Genomic DNA, 16669 nt, shown 5'->3' with positions numbered 1-16669 from the left:
ATGTAGACAAAATTCAAGTAGGATATAACTATGTAGTCAAAATTCAAGTAGGATATATAACTATGTAGTCAAAATTCAAGTAGGATATATAACTATGTAGACAAAATTCAAGTAGGATATAACTATGTAGCTGCAGTATTATAATAATTCAGGGGTACATACGGTATATAAATATTTTCAAGCACTATTTTTCTGTGCAATTTGATAATTGTAGTCAATAATTCATGCGAATGCTTCAACTAAGAGTAGTCCATTGATGCAGATTATTTATCAATTATTTAAAATTAATTCCAAACTCATTTATTGATAAACCATCTAAGACTCACCTGATAATTTATTACGTAGAATTTATCATATGCTTTATTCTTTGGATTAATTTTTCTATGCTGCTTCTTTCTCATGTGTTCCTTCAGTGTTGGTCTATCTTTGAATGTTTTCTCACAGTAAAGACATTGAAGGCTGCAAATGAGAAAAAAAAACCCAAATTGTTTTGTTTAACAACACCACTAGAGCACACTGATTTATTATTGTAAACTGATGACGAGTGTGTTCTGTATTCTGATTGATTAGTTACATTCTTTTTCTGGGATCAAATGAAAAAAGTGATGTCATTAGCAATTGGAACAGGCCAAGTTGATGGTTCAAGGGTCTACAGTTAGATTGTAGCCAGGGTTTTTTTCAAGAAATACTAAATATACAGTTAGTTCTGTAGAAAAACAATTCAGTTTACAATGGACATAACCATATAGAGTTTTTAGATTTGCAGGTGTTATTGTCTATTTGATGCCTGCAAATGTTTCATTTTTAAACTCAGGCTATCGCCTTTGGTCAAAAATGACATTTGTGGGATCAAATAGACAATAACACCTGCAAATCTAAAAACTCCATATGGTTATCACCTAACTCATCAGCTATTGGATGTCAAACATTTGGCAATTTTGACTTATAGTCGTAGAGAGGAAACCCACTATATTTTTTCATTAATAGCAAGGGATCTTTTATATGCACCATCCCACAGCCAGGATAGCACATACCATGACCTTTGATATACCAGTCATGGTGCACTGGCTGAAACAAAAAATAGGCTGCAAAAGAGGTACATTTTCTTAATATCTAGAATATGTAATAGCTAGTTTCTGGATTAGGTAGATTTTAACAAATAATAAAGTAACTGCTACTGGGTGGAACTCGGATTTTGTCGGTTTACACAGAATGTAGAAAACTTGAATCATAACAGCGAAGGAGAAAGAAGGAAGCTTCTATCACATGACTGGAACTGGAAGACATATTGGAAGATTTTAAGCCATCCCATTGGCTGTTAGGATGTTCAGACCAGTCTCGTGTTCTAAGGGAAAATGTCATTAGTTTGAGGTCCGGTTGAGGTGAAAAGAATGTTTAATTACACAAAAGCCATATTGGACATTGATACACAAAATTAACACATTTTATTTATAATCATAATTATAAGTAAACACTGAATTTATTTCTTGGAATTGTGTTCATGGAATCTTAATGCAAAACAAATATTTAATTAGGAAGATTGCTCTTAATACTATCTCTTGTGGAAGGGCATTAATGAAATCGTCAAGCAAAACTCACTTTCGTAATTTTTCTTGCAACAGGTCAAGAAATTCATTTGTGAACACTGAAACAAAGAAATAAGCAAGTCCATGAATCTCTACAAATAATCAGTCTGTAGTTAACATAAAAATTAGACTGGCAGACAAAATAAGGCCAGCACAAAGTGCAAGCCTATTTTTACAAATTCCCGGGTGACTTTTCATTATTAGTATTTGGGATTAAAGACCTGCAAACTGATAATTTCCCCAAACAAGCAAGGTTTAGCATTACAGAATTCTATAAAACACACCAAAAACATACACATCAGTTCTTTGATACTCATTTAATTCAATTCTATACAATCAAAGAAATTTGAATTAATTTTGATCTTTTTGCTTTTAAAAAAAAAATATATGTATACATGTACATCTTTGCATAATATTTTAATTGTAATTCAAATTATTTGGACAAACCTTACTAATATCTGTGCTAGTAAATTACAAAATCTTTGCATGATGGGTAGATACATATTAAAAAAATTCTACACACCATGAACCAACCCAGTTCCCCCCCCCACCCTCCACCTAAAAAAGGAAGCATTCTGAGAGTAATGCTAAAGCAATACATATCCCCTACTGTGCCCAATACATTTCTGAATTTCCAAAGTTTAAGGCCCAAGAGGTAAATCACCATGAAAGTCAAACTTGATCTGTAACAGTGCATGATAATGCTATATACCAAATTTCAGCTCAATAGCTTGAGGCACTGCGAAAACAAAATCCAAACACCTATATCTACATCTAAATGTGATACAGACAAACAGACAGACAGACAGACATACAGACAGACAGACAGACATACAGACAGACAGTCGGTGGGACTGGTAAGGGACTAAACAACCTCCAAATGTCTTTACCTAAGTTATCTGGACGTCCAACATTAAAGGCGTGATCTTCAGCCATGTGGTTGAATAGGTCTGCTCTAAAAAATACAATATTATAACATGTTTAAGTTTCTCTTTTAACATCAACAATTCAAATACTGTCATACATATACAGCTGGAAATTAATTAAGCACCATCTACTTTTGACCATGTGTCTTATACTTTACAAGTGACCATAGATGCCAAACACTGAAATTTCTGTCCTCTGAAGACAGAGGATCTTGAAAGAGATTGATGGCAAGTAAGACTGTCATTACATCAATATTGCATATATTCTTGGAGAAAATTCAAAAACCGTAAATATGCATGAAAATGTTTGACAGTTAACTTTGAAGCTGGAATTGCACTGTTATGCTTCTCAAAAGTAATTTATTCATGTCATCACGGTAAATACCCTGTAGATACAGAATATATATAAAAACTCTCAATATCTGGTTTGAATCCCATTGGCATGGACAAACACTCCTAGACGCCTTTTTGGCTGCAATACAAGTCAATTTGTGCTTAATTAATTTCCAGGTGTACAATTTGGAACAGGCAGAACAATTAAATGTTATGTGTGTCTAATATATGACTATTATTGTGGAATGATTCAAATAACAACACAAGAACTTCACTGCCACATTTGCTAATCCATTGAATAACTGCAAGTAGACCTCTGGATTTCAAGAAAATTATGGTTTCCTATCGTGTGTTGACAAAAGAGCTGAATGTTAAAAGTCCATTATGAATTATCATGTAACATAATCCATCATTAATATTATTACTGAAAAACAGTTTTCGATGGGTTCTGATAACCAAAAGGTTCAGAACCAAAAATGTATTTCCTATAAAATGCAACATCCTGAGGGTCTTTCAAACATAAAACAACTCAAACTTCACTGAAAGAACGCAGTGTGTGTTCATGTATTTTGTATGTGTGTGATCTGTGTTTTTGTAGTTTGTATGCATGTGTGTGTATTTATTGTACTCAAATGGATTAGTTGAAATAAATTCCCCACAATCTGAAGCAAGCTGGATATCTGTGTATCAAATAATTAAATTTTCATTGTACTCATTACAATGTTAAAGCCATACAAGTTTGTTCATTTTTTAATGAACGTAAAAACTGATTTTGCCAGGGAATGTCACATAAAATGACATCATTATATAATAATCCTTTTTATTATTGAACATTATTGTTCTAGAACCAAAAAAGAATGAACAAAATGAATCATGACAAACTTTTGTCTGAATGGCTTCGCCGATTCACACATAGTGACACAGTTTGTGTATGTATATTCCAATGAACCTAAAAGAACACGTAACACATTTTATTTGATGGTTATATGGCGTCGGACATATGGTTAAGGAGCACACAGATACTGAGTGGGGAAACCCGCTGTCGCCACTTCACGGGCTACTCTTTTCGATTAGCAACAAGGGATATTTTATATGCACCATCCCACAGACAGGATAGCACATACCACAGCCTTTGATATTCCAGTCGTGGTGCATTGGCTGAAGCGAGAAACAGCCCAACAGGCCCACCGACGAGGATCGATCCCAGATCGACCGCACATCAAGCGAACACTTTACCACTGGCCTACGTCCCACCCCCCCGAACCTAAACGAAATGACAGACGATCCTTTAGTGAAAGAGTAATTACAAAAGTATTATACCTGTTTTTCTCAAAGCTCTCAGAACAAAACAGACACATTCTACAGAAACTGACATCGTTCCTCTCTTTCTGTTGTTGAGACAAAATTTCTTCCTGTTGGAAAATAAAACAGAAAATACACCAGAATGAAGAGATTTGAAATTCTGTGTTCAGTGTCACTAAACTCAAATACCATTTAAAAATTAAATTCATATATTAATTTCCACAAAAATATTAGTCAAAGAATATAATAATGCCACAGAAGATCTTTATTAAAAAACAAAATCAATTAGAAATAATTCTTTCTTAAATAAATCAGTTTTTAATAATACAAAAGTGTTTGTGGACAGACAGACAGACAGACAGACAGACAGCTTTGACCCGAGTTTGCAGTTTATCCAACTGTGAAATACTAGTTGGAATAAATAAACACTAAATAATTCATTTTATTCAGTTATTAAATGTTTTGTTTTTTTAAAAATTAATTAGCCTCTTTTCCTTAATCTGTAAAAAACATATGGTAAGTTTATGAAAACTGGCTGAAGCAAAATCCTTTTCAGGGTGAGCCCTGCCATTAATACAATGTATAAACAAATCTTTCAAGTCATATAAAAAAAAACCCTCTTTGACATCAAAATAAATACTAGCTTTCAGATGACAGCATTCTGGGTTCATTCACCACTAAAACACATTTAGGGAAATAATGAATGAATGAATGTTTAACGACACCCCAGCACGAAAAATAAATCGGCTATTGAGTGTCAGACTATGGTAAATGGAACAAACATTTGATGTTCAACACCATTAAGGGAAAGTGATGCGTAACTCAAAATATCACATACAAGCATGAATGTGAAACTTACCTATACCAGTGACAAATCCATATGGAAGCCAAGAGGGAAGGGGTGGGGGTGGGTGTGTGTGGGTTGGCTACCTCTTTTATATTTTTACTTTATTTTGTTTTTAAAATATGATTATTTTTAGTTAGATATTACAGATAATATTTGAGTTTTGCGAAATAATTTCATGTAATAATTGACATTTTAAAGAAAGAAAGAAATGTTTTATTTAAGGATGCACTCAACACATTTTATTTACGGTTATATGGCGTCAGACATATGGTTAAGGACCACACAGATTTTGAGAGGAAACACGCTGTCGCCACATAAGCTACTCTTTTACGACAGGCAGCAAGGGATCTTTTATTTGCGCTTCCCACAGGCAGGATAGCACAAACCATGGTCTTTGTTGAACCAGTTATGGATCACTGGTCGGTGCAAGTGGTTTACACCTACCCATTGAGCCTTGCGGAGCACTCACTCAAGGTTTGGAGTCGGTATCTGGATTAAAAACCCCATGCCTCGACTGGGATCCGAACCCAGTACGTACCAGCCTGTAGACCGATGGCTAACCACGGCGCCACCGAGGCTGGTAACATTTTAAAGAAGATAACTGAAAATTTCTGCAATTTTTGAAGTTTAATACATAATTTGGTGAAATGTTTTGCTCACCCAGAGCTAGCCCTGAAAATACCATTGATAATAATCTGTAAACACCATAAGCTAAGGATACAAGATAAAATCTAAAAAATACATTGATGATAATCTGTAAACACCATAAGTTAAGGATACAAGATAAAATCTAAAAAATACATTGATGATAATCTGTAAACACCATAAGTTAAGGATACAAGATAAAATCTAAAAAATACATTGATGATAATGTGTAAGAGTAGACTATACCAGTATAGATGTATATATACCAGTTTTTCTTTCTGGAGAAACTGTCTGAATTCCTTGTCTTCGGGAAGAACGTCACACAGCATGAAAAACTCTTCTCGTTCACCTGAAACAAAATAGATAAAAACAAAATTCAATGTTATGTGACAGCCAATATATTTTCTTGAGAAAAACTAATGGTAATTTTCAATTTAACAGCAACTCTTTCAGCTACATGGTGTAGTAACGAGATTGAAATGTTTAACATCATTTTACAATTTATTATCTTGCTATAGTATATTGACACACATTTATTTTCAACAGCCACTACATATTCTATTCTAGTACAGAGTTGTTCCAAACATTACTGCAGTGAAACCTGTCTAAACTGGAGCCTGAAGAAACAGGTATCCTGTCAAAATAGACCAAGTTTCATGATTCTGAACGGTCAAAATTTAAAAATGCAACCCCCTAAAAACCAGATCATATCTAAAAAAAAAATCTCATCAGGAGCAAAGGTGTCAATTATAACAACTAAATAAAGAATAATTGTCCAACAACTAAGTACACTGTTTTATTCAAAGGGGCTCAGAGTTGAAAAACAATAAACATTTATTTGTATCACCACTTTAACAGTCTGTGAAATATGTGCATGCCATATGTCGAAATAAAGTAACATTGCTAAGTCCAGCCAGTCGTTTTTTTGCTAAAGGTTTGCAAATTATTTTGACTGATTCCTGAAGTTGTTATTCAGTTTAATGTGTAGCGAAGAAATCAGTCTCTTAAGACAACCGTTAGCGACAAACGGCTGGCTGAACTTACTCCTGGCAAAAGACTATCCCATCTGTGCAGGTGCAAGATTAAGCAGTAAACACAGTCAATAAGACACTACGTGTTTGCTAACAGTACTGGGCCAAGTTCCACGAAGTGACCGTAGCCCTAAGATCACTGTAACTGCACAGCTAACATATGCACTTAAGGTGATCTTAACGCTAAGATTGCTTTGTGTAACAGGGCCCTGTACAGCAACTAATCATCAGTTTTACAACATGTGACAATAGTAAAATGGCAATATGTTTTTAAACTTTGCTGAAAATTATACTTCCATCTCGCAAAAAATCACTGGGTCTACATATAAACATATATATTCCTGCAGCCCAACCACCAAAATAATAATAATAATAAAGTGGGTATCTTACTCTTTACTGACTCAAGTAATCATTTCTGGCATACATTGTAGATACAAAGCCACGGTAAATTCTGGCAAAACACCTGAATTAAATTTCATTAATTTAGCATTCTTTGTCCTTAAAATAATTCAAGGCTCTGTTCCATGAAGCGATCTTAGTGCTAAAATCACCTCAAATGCATAACTACTTAAGATGATCTTAGCCCTAAGATCGCTACATGGAACAGTTCCCTGGTACCTCACCACCCCCCCAAATGTGAGATTAAAAATTGGGAAAGAAGCCATGTTTTCACCTATATCAGTTGATGCTGTATTTGTCACAATCACTGAACAGAAGTCGGACAGCGACTGGTCTTTCAGTCTTTCCTTCCAGTACAGTATGTATCTGTAAAGACAAGCACACAAACATTTTGCATACATTTCTTTTTCTTTTTTTAATTATAATTTTTTTTTAAATCCACTTCCGCCTTTTCTTTTTCTCCTTTGAATTCCGTCTCATTTCTTCCTGATCTGGCAGCTTCTCCTAACTTTTACCTTTTTTTGCTGTCCACATCCACATCCCAGTCACATATTTTTTTTTTCTTTCTATTTTTAAACAATATTTATTCATTTAAAATAAATAAAATGGATCGGCAAACAGGCTGTAGGCCTATGTAAATGCCTTTCCACGATATAATTTGACATAATACATTAACTGAAATAAATGATGAACATGAAAGATAACATTACAGAAATAACATTTCAGCCATTGCATACAGACTACAAATACTTTGTTAGATATAGAACTCGCATTTGTAAATATACATGAGCTACGTGTGTAAACCATATATAATACAAATTTTAAGCGAAACAGGCAAAAGGTGCACCAGACTTATAATAATGATAACAATAATAATAATAATAATAATAATATATATATATATATATATATATACACTACGTAATGTATAATTATAAAGTGAATCGCTTTGTTAAAGTAATAAAATTGTGCACAGATTGTACTATCTTTAGGTTCCATTCAGAAGGATAATCCTTATTTCCAAAAAGCACTGCTTTAATGTCGAAGCCTCTGTTATAAAAGAACATGGTTGGGCAAATATGATCATACAAAGGACAACAGAACAGAAAGTGCACATATTTTAATGAGCATCTATCATCCTGTGTATTCCTCTATTGTTAAATACAACATTCCTTCCTTTCTTGTATTCCTGCAAACATTTTTTTTTTTTGCCTTATGTATAAAAAATAAAAGACCAAATATGAGTATACAACAATATTATCTTTAAAACTTCAAAACATAAAGGTATGGAATATCTAATTGAGTAAAATAACATAGCTACTTACATTTGAATTCCATTAAAAGTTTATTGTATCAATACACCCTATGGGTCAGTATACAATACATTTAACATACAAACATGTAACAATGCAATGTACAGTATCAAATATATATGCAGATTATTATACAAGCTTGTGTATCGTACTGATTTTAAGAAACAAAAGTGTCAGGATTTATGTATTGCCCAAGCAAAAACGAGGGCAATACATGAATCCGGACACAAGTTTCATAAAATCAGTATGACACACATGAGTGTAATATTGTTGTTTTTTTAAATAAAAAGAACTGTCTCAAAACGTTTCAACCACAACTTGATGGAGATGACGAAATGACATTGTACTTCACATGCACAATCTGAGCTAGGACTGGGGAAGCAATGTCAAATCATGGCGTTGCTTGCCTTCCCACAATTACGTCACGCTTGTTATTACACGTGTGCTTCATATGGTTTCATTGATTCGGTTATGTTGAATCATGTGGATAATAATTACATAGATGTATATGCATATATATAATAATAAATAATTGTGGAGTGCGGGTAATTTTTGGCATGCTTCCATCAGGGAACTGTTCAAGAATGGCTGTTGTGGGCACAACCTCTGACTTCGCCAGAGAATCCTGTCCATGACAATGAAATAAATAATTTAGGATATTCCCCATTTATAGGGAAACAATTTTATGCTAAATCTGTCAGTATTACACATCAGTAAATTAATGAACAAATAAACAATACAGTCCTTGTCATGATTTGTATAAGTTATGACACCCCATTTTTCATAATTACATAATTTTCTGTCTTTTATCAATGAAAAAACATTCAGTTTTTTCAGAGAAGTCAAACAATCACATTCAAGTATATATATAATGGAAGAAAATTTCTAACTATAATGGAATTAAACAAAAGTTACACTAACTTTCTGAGATTACAGATGAGACTGACATCGGCAATGACAAACTTGTGTACCATGATGAGATGAGCCAGCAGGTCCTCGTTCTTTTCCTCAATGTTGAAACTCCTCGCACAAAACAAGCACGGACACGTCCGAGTTTCCTGACCCATGGACTCTGATGTAGGGTTCAGTTTGTCTAAAACATCTCCTTGTTCAGCTTCTTCTCCAGTGTCAAGATTCAGGGGTTCGAGAACAGGCTTGTCACATGATCCTTTTTGAGAAAAAACACAAAACAACACCTTACTTGTTACATGATCCTTTTTAACAAAAAAAACAAAACAATAGTTACACATTATTCTCAATTTTGCACTAAAATTTTAAGTTAAAGGCATACTGTCACGGATTTAAGGACCTTATTTCTCTAAAAATGGATAATAAATAAAAATTACATTAATCGTTGGAAACCAAATCTAGCTGTTGCATCACCTTAACTGAACCATGATGGAGTGAAATCTATGTCATCCCTCTGGGCAATTTTAGCTTTTGAATTATGGACCATTGCCATAATTCAATTATTTTTACAAAATGTCATTAATAATGGAGTATGGTTGTTCCGAAGATGTTTGAATAAAGTACATTTAGGGACAAATCAAATTATTTTAGTTTAGGTAATAATTTGTTAGACCATTAAATAGGTCAGTGATCTGTGACAGTATGTCTTTAAGATACCATAGTTTGCTTGTTGAAGACCACATCTTGATTATGTACATTGTTTAAAAAACTGTCTCTCAATATAATAGAAAAATAACAATTACTGGATTTAATTAAGTAAAATAGTACTTAATACAGGTTTTTTTTTGTAGTTTCAGCTGTTTTCTTATAACTGTTTATATTATCTGTTAATAATTCAACAATTGTTTATTGAAATAACATCCAGACTTATTTTTAAAAAGTTGTTTGTCATAAAAATGTGAGAATTTGGCTACAAAGGAAAAAAGGTGAACTGCAGAATGGGGAATTCCCTAGGGCCATATATTGATTTCTTGAAAACCCCCACAAAAGTTCGAGTTATTATTATTTGATAGTACAGTATTTTATACTGATGCAATAGGTATACACTTGAAAAGGTTTTTTTTATACAAACTGAATTGCTTTTAAATTCAAGATTCGACATTCATTTTGTGGATTGAGTGACATATAAAATTTTAATCTGGAAGCAAAACGTATTTAACCTGAACACTGAAAGGGGATGCTGCCGGATTTCTTCCTATAGTGTATGTACATGTATTAGCAGGGATCTACACAGCGATTAACACTCGCAAAAGTTTTGTTCACAGGCGACTGTTTGTTAAAAAGTAGTAGCCAACTGGCAAGTACAAAATAATGGACCTAGTAAGCACAAACAAGTTGAAGAAAGAAAGAAAGAAAGAAATGTTTTATTCAATGACACACTCAACACATTTTATTTACGGGTATATGGCGTCAAACATATGGTGAAGAACCACACAGATAATGAGAGAGGAAACCCGCTGTCGCCACTTCATGAGCTACTCTTTTCGATTAGCAGCAAGGGATCTTTTATATGCACCATCCCACAGACAGGGTAGTACATACCACGGCACTGGCTGGAACGAGAAATAACCCAATGGGCCCACTGACGGGGATCGATCCCACACTGACCGCGCTGTACCACTGGGTTATGTTATGCCCCTACAAGTTGAAGATGCCTGTGAAATCATCAGTTATTAATATCTTAGTAATTAGTATAACAGGATTTCTTTACCGCTTTACTATTACTGCTTAGATCATCAGAATTCGTTATAGATGCATTTATTTTTAGCCCTTTTTTTCACCTGAGCATGTGCAGTATCTTATGTACAGAAAGTTTATTGGGGGCACTGCCATGTATTTATTTTATAAAATTAAATATTGGGTAAAACTGTGGTGAGTGGATGAAAAAGATTTGGCTATTGAATATACAGTGAAACCCCACTATTAACCCCACCCATGGGACTTAATAAATATGGTCTTATTAGTGGGGTGGTCTTATTAGTGGGTTACTTTCATTTTAAGTTGATTCCAAATTATATACAATTACAACATAAGAAATAGACTGTGAATATAATTTATTTGAATTATTTACAGTGAGCACTAAAATAAAATTAAGAAATAAAGTCAATATGAATTTATAAATATTGAATATTATTCAAATTATATGAAAAAAGTATCTATTGTCTGTTGTTGAATTTTACATGTCTAATAATGATGTTGCGCATAAAATTATATTGAAATAGTGATAGTACGACTACAGTATTCATGTTTGTTTTCAGCGCTTTGACACAACTCGCGAACTCACTTTGTCAGTGTCGCCTCTCTAAATAACACTTGTTTTGTTACCTATTGGATTAGTCGATCACCTTGAAGGAGTGATATTCCAATTAACAATTAGGTCTGCCCTCACTGGGACGACGGTGAATGTGTATCTTCAACTAAACAATAATATACATGTGTCAAGGCAACTTCAGAGTAATCGATGTTCTGGGCTGGGCATTAAAAGTATTTGCAGTAATGCTCTTCTTCACAAGTTACATAATTTGTATAGTCCGTGCGTTTCTTTATAAATGTGTTTAATTAGCATGTCATTGTAATCAGAATGTGTGCAGACTTGTGGGTCACTTGATTGACTGCAGTATGAACACAACCAATCAGTGCATTACATTGCTCATTAATATTAACTAGGTGGCAATGTTTTCCGTAAACTAAAAGTACTGGTGTCCTTTTCATGCTCTACAGATTAAATTTACATGATTACTCTTTTCACTGTACTACCTGTCATTTGTTAACAATCAGCAAGAACAAAGAAACCATTAGATACGTGACTTTTCAACATTTGTATAAATGAAAAATGCAGAAAATTTGCTATCATAATAATGACGGGGTCGAAATGCACTAAAAACAACCAATGGGACTGGTTTTACTGGTTGTAATTCGCAATAGTGGGTGGTTTTAATATTGGGGTAATTTTACCTATAAAATAATAAGAAAATACTCCAGTCTTTAAAAAGTGGTCTTAATAGCAGAGTGGTGTTAATACTGGGGTGGTCGTTAGGTGTAGTTTCACTGTATGTCATTTACTAGCCAGCAGCATAAAATTCTGCATTGAGACCTGATCAGTGAATTTAATAAAAAAAATTTTACCCCAGATCAAATCAAACAAACAATGTCAAGGTTTTAGTGGTTAATATGTGAAATATTGGTTAAATTAAATTGGAAAATTATCAATGTAATGGTATTTAGCATCAAACATACTCAATGTTCTCGCTGCTCCATTTAAGTGGGGCAGGCCTTCATGCTATTGCATTTTGCTGCCCCACTTTCGTGTTTTGGTGTAAGGACAAAACCTCAACCACTTATTTGAAATGTGGACAAAACCCCAACACAATTTCATATTGAATTTACTTTAAAAAAAACAAGTAAAAGTTTAAAGGTTCTAACACGGGTTATGTATACACAGTATGTACATTTACCTATTCACCCTCTAAAACATTATGTAATATCTAAATGGCCCCTTAGGTTGTCACACAACATTTTTTAATATCTTAATATATATAATGCAGTATAAATATCATTTAGTAAAATGATATTATGAGTCTGTGTTTAGATTTTCTTTACACATTTTCTTTACACTTTTCATGTACCAGTAAGTCATTTGAAATATTAATGTTGGTAAAGTTACGTCTATTTTTTATTATTGTAAGTAGTTAAAAATTTTCAATTTGGTTTACTTTAGTAATATTTCTTTTATTTCCAATAGATTATTGAGAAGCTCGAGTCACCTCCAGCCCTGCCCTTATTGACATATCAATATCAATATGGGGAGAACTGGAGGTATTTAGATGCATTTCACATTAAACAGCCTCACTTGGGCCTTCTTCAACCACCCCCATCAGGCCCCATTATATCAACTGGCAAATTTTCTGAAATAGGTGGCGTAACAGTCAAAGGTCAAGGTTGAAATACACTGTTTTAAAGTTTTGATGGCAAATTATTTTCGAGTTTGGGACATTTTACATATAGACCCTATTAATGTAAGTACTTTTGTTTATGTTATCGACACACACAAACGCTGTCTAATGGGTGAAAAGTCGCATTGGCATGCGATACTGTGATACAATTTCATCACCGTTAATAAGAGTCCAAAAGGTGAGTATGATCTCGAAAAACTCTTGGTTTACGAAACTGGGGAGCTGCATTTTCGTTATTATAGTTCACTGCATCATGAAATAAGAGGTTAGCTGCTATGTTAGTTCCTAGTCTATGACAGGTTGCTATGATGTATTTACAGTATTTCGGAGACAACGTTTGACACAGTCACTTTCGACAAATTTATGACATATTGTAGTTAAGATGGCTACCCGGTGGTAGGCAGCAATTCCGTGTTTTCACTATAGAGCTATCTCTGCCTGAGAGAGCAATCATAACCATCCAAATGTTCTTGGGCAATGTAGCATGCTGCAGTATAGACTTTATTTTGTCCTGAAACTGACGAATATTCTAAAGTCTGAACCAAATTGTTAACAACTATGATAAATTACTCTTCTACCTTTAATTACTGTTAGATTTCCTCCAAATTTTGTTTATACATTAATTGTGAAAAAACCATTAGGCCTACTGTGTGACACAGAGACTGTAATGATGTTACTGATGCCAACTTCGCCGAGATCACATCTAGGGCAAAATACTGGTACCTGCAGTTTTCTGCCATCTGTTAATCGAATACTCTTCAAGAGGGGAGAATCGATATGCCGTAATCTAACAATGTCATGACATGCAATGAGGTATAATGCACTCACCATGTCAGATTAATTACATCATATATTTGGGAGGATTCCATCCCTCTTGTAAAAGTATTCCACAAAAAACAAAATGGCAGATGGTGAAAAATTGCATGTGTTTTGTCCTAGGAGATCTTAAAAAAGTCGATACTGGTGATATGGTTTCAGTCTAATATGTTGAATCCATGTCAATGTAATGGTTTTTTTCACAATTAATGTTGGGACAAAAAGTGGAGAAAATCTAACGGTTGGATTTATCAGGGAACAGGTCAACTCGCCCCAGCAGTTGGTCAACTCGCCCCCACCCCGTTTAGTCAAACTTGCCCCAAAAATGTTACCAACTCACCCCAGCAGTTGGTGAACTCACCCCCCATTGTTTGGTCAACTCGCCCTAGATGCACTTTATTTTGTTCTAAGTATAATATATTAGATTTGATTGAACTGCATTGATATAATTCATGCCAGAACATGTATACTCTGGGAGTTCAAAGGTTTAAATTGTCACAGTAGTAAACACGAAAATAATACATGTATATATACTTATTGCTGGCTTACTAAGATGGACATTCAGTGTTCTCGCTGCTCCATTCAAGCGGGGTGGCCCACCCTGCTATTGCATTTTGCTGCCCTCCTTTCATGTTCTGTCACCCTTCTTTATTTTTCTGCACCCCTCTTCATTTTTCCCCAAACCCTACTATATTTTACAGCACCTATCCACACAAAAAAATCGATCAGTCTGCACACTGAACATTAAAGGAAACAAGCCGTGTTGTGTGTTCGAAAAAGCAACTGACAAAAAACTTCAGTAGCTTGAAAACGACGTTATCATAATGTAATTTAACAGTAATTTTAGCATCCTCTATTTTGTCCCATACCTGTATCCATTTGTATGTTTAATACACAAAATAAAAGTTATATTTTATTTAAGCAATGAGAACATTTGATTTTTTATGGATTCGGCAATCTCCAATTGAAAAACAACCCACTTATTTGGCGCCAAATTTGTCACGTGATCACAACAGTCATTCTATCTTTTGTTTCCACTAACTATCATCTGATATTTTGTCCTCAGTTGCAGATTTAAATGGTTATAACTGATGATTTTTACTTTCTGTCATTCTGTTTATTCAGCAATTCTTTATAAGATATTATAAACTTTTCATTTTTTGGGGGATATCACTGCTTATAAAAACAACATAAGTGATAGTGTTTATCATTAAAATCATTATCAAGTGGGTGCCAAATAATATATACACCGGCTTTACAAACGAAACTACTTTTTATCAGCTGGCTATATCAAAACGATCGATTCATTCGATGAAGATGGAAATAAAATGCACAGATTTTTTTTTTATACCACATTAGGGGATCACTTTACAAACATCTTTATTGTTTTTCATATATCTTGAAATCTTTATTAAAATAATATTAAAACTTTGATCGGTTCAGCAAAACTAGAACTGCCCAAGAATGTCAGACCGACAACATCTCCACTTCAATTAAAAGATGAGTCGGCTTGTATTTCGTATCAAACATTTTTGTACCAAATACTGAGAGGCAAAATAAGGAGTATGTCTTTCTGCAAAGTTGACCAACCAATGACATATGGCAACCAAGCTTTCCCCCCTTTTTTTTCTTTTTTGTTTGTTTTTTTGAAGGGTGTGATGCCGTGCGGCCGTCCTCCTTTAATTTTCATCCAGTGTGAACACCGGATATTATTACAGAACATTGTGGCGGTTGCCTGTTTCATCGTTCTGCAAAACTTAACAAACTGGTATGTTTGTTTCTTCAGTTTTAAGTGCCCGTAATATATAATAGCTGTCATATGTTTACCGTTTTATTAATTAAATATACAATTATTTAGTTGATTTTAAGCAATAATGTGCATTAAATAATGTTGAATATGCACACCTGTGGTTAAAAATTAAAATAGGCTTGACAGTTCATTGTAATAAATAATTGTTTATCTGATATTAGGATCTCCCCAATATAAAACCAGTTTTAATAAGTGGCCGTAATACTGTATCGTCCGTTGCCCTGTTTCGGTCGCTGCGTTGTTTGTGCACAACAGAACATACATGTACATTTGAATATTTTTAACAAATTTTACTTTTGCATGGGAAAAGTAAGCAAATGTTGGTAATATTAAAAAACCCACCAAGATTAAAATGTACCCACTCATAAACACAGCACATTTCTTAATACCTTTTTCCTATGATTTTCAAAGACTGTAATTTGAAAGAAAACTTCAACTTTATAAACCACTTCTGTCTGTTACCAGCTGTACTGGTATCTGCGTATTGAAGTCACATGATTGTCACGGCGTCTGCTGATAAAACTCTCTTTACAGATACCTGACAAAAATATATGGTCCTTATATGTTTTAACACAAATATTTTTCTGGATATCTGTTTATAAATTTATTAAAACTCAGAATGCAGCTTATATTTTTTAACCAAACAATTTTACCATTATAACGATTCACTTGCTCAACTTATTACACGATGTTTTGATAAAACACTGAAATTTTTTGTGTTGGAAAGTTTTTGCTGTAA

At 33.8% G+C, this 16669-nt stretch overlaps 1 protein-coding gene across 1 annotated transcript in view; it reads right to left on the bottom strand.

Annotated features, from left to right (window-relative positions):
* Positions 1-16447, bottom strand: part of LOC121368142 (zinc finger protein 277-like) — a 77128-nt gene extending 60681 nt beyond the window's left edge. Inside the window, exons 1-8 of the mRNA XM_041492736.1 lie at positions 16320-16447; positions 9304-9550; positions 7344-7435; positions 5906-5988; positions 4166-4257; positions 2477-2541; positions 1600-1645; positions 327-459 (exon numbers count right to left, since the gene is read on the bottom strand). Coding sequence (XP_041348670.1) covers positions 327-459; positions 1600-1645; positions 2477-2541; positions 4166-4257; positions 5906-5988; positions 7344-7435; positions 9304-9449 — 657 coding nt within the window. The 5' untranslated portion in view covers positions 9450-9550; positions 16320-16447. The remainder of the gene's footprint in view (positions 1-326; positions 460-1599; positions 1646-2476; positions 2542-4165; positions 4258-5905; positions 5989-7343; positions 7436-9303; positions 9551-16319) is intronic.
* Between the last annotated feature and the right edge of the window lie 222 nt (positions 16448-16669).

The sequence above is a fragment of the Gigantopelta aegis genome, chromosome 3 (assembly GCF_016097555.1).
Source record: "Gigantopelta aegis isolate Gae_Host chromosome 3, Gae_host_genome, whole genome shotgun sequence".
Classification (NCBI taxonomy): Eukaryota; Metazoa; Mollusca; class Gastropoda; order Neomphalida; family Peltospiridae; genus Gigantopelta; species Gigantopelta aegis.
Note: the sequence above shows the minus strand (reverse complement) of the source record. Positions and strands in the feature narration are given on the sequence as shown.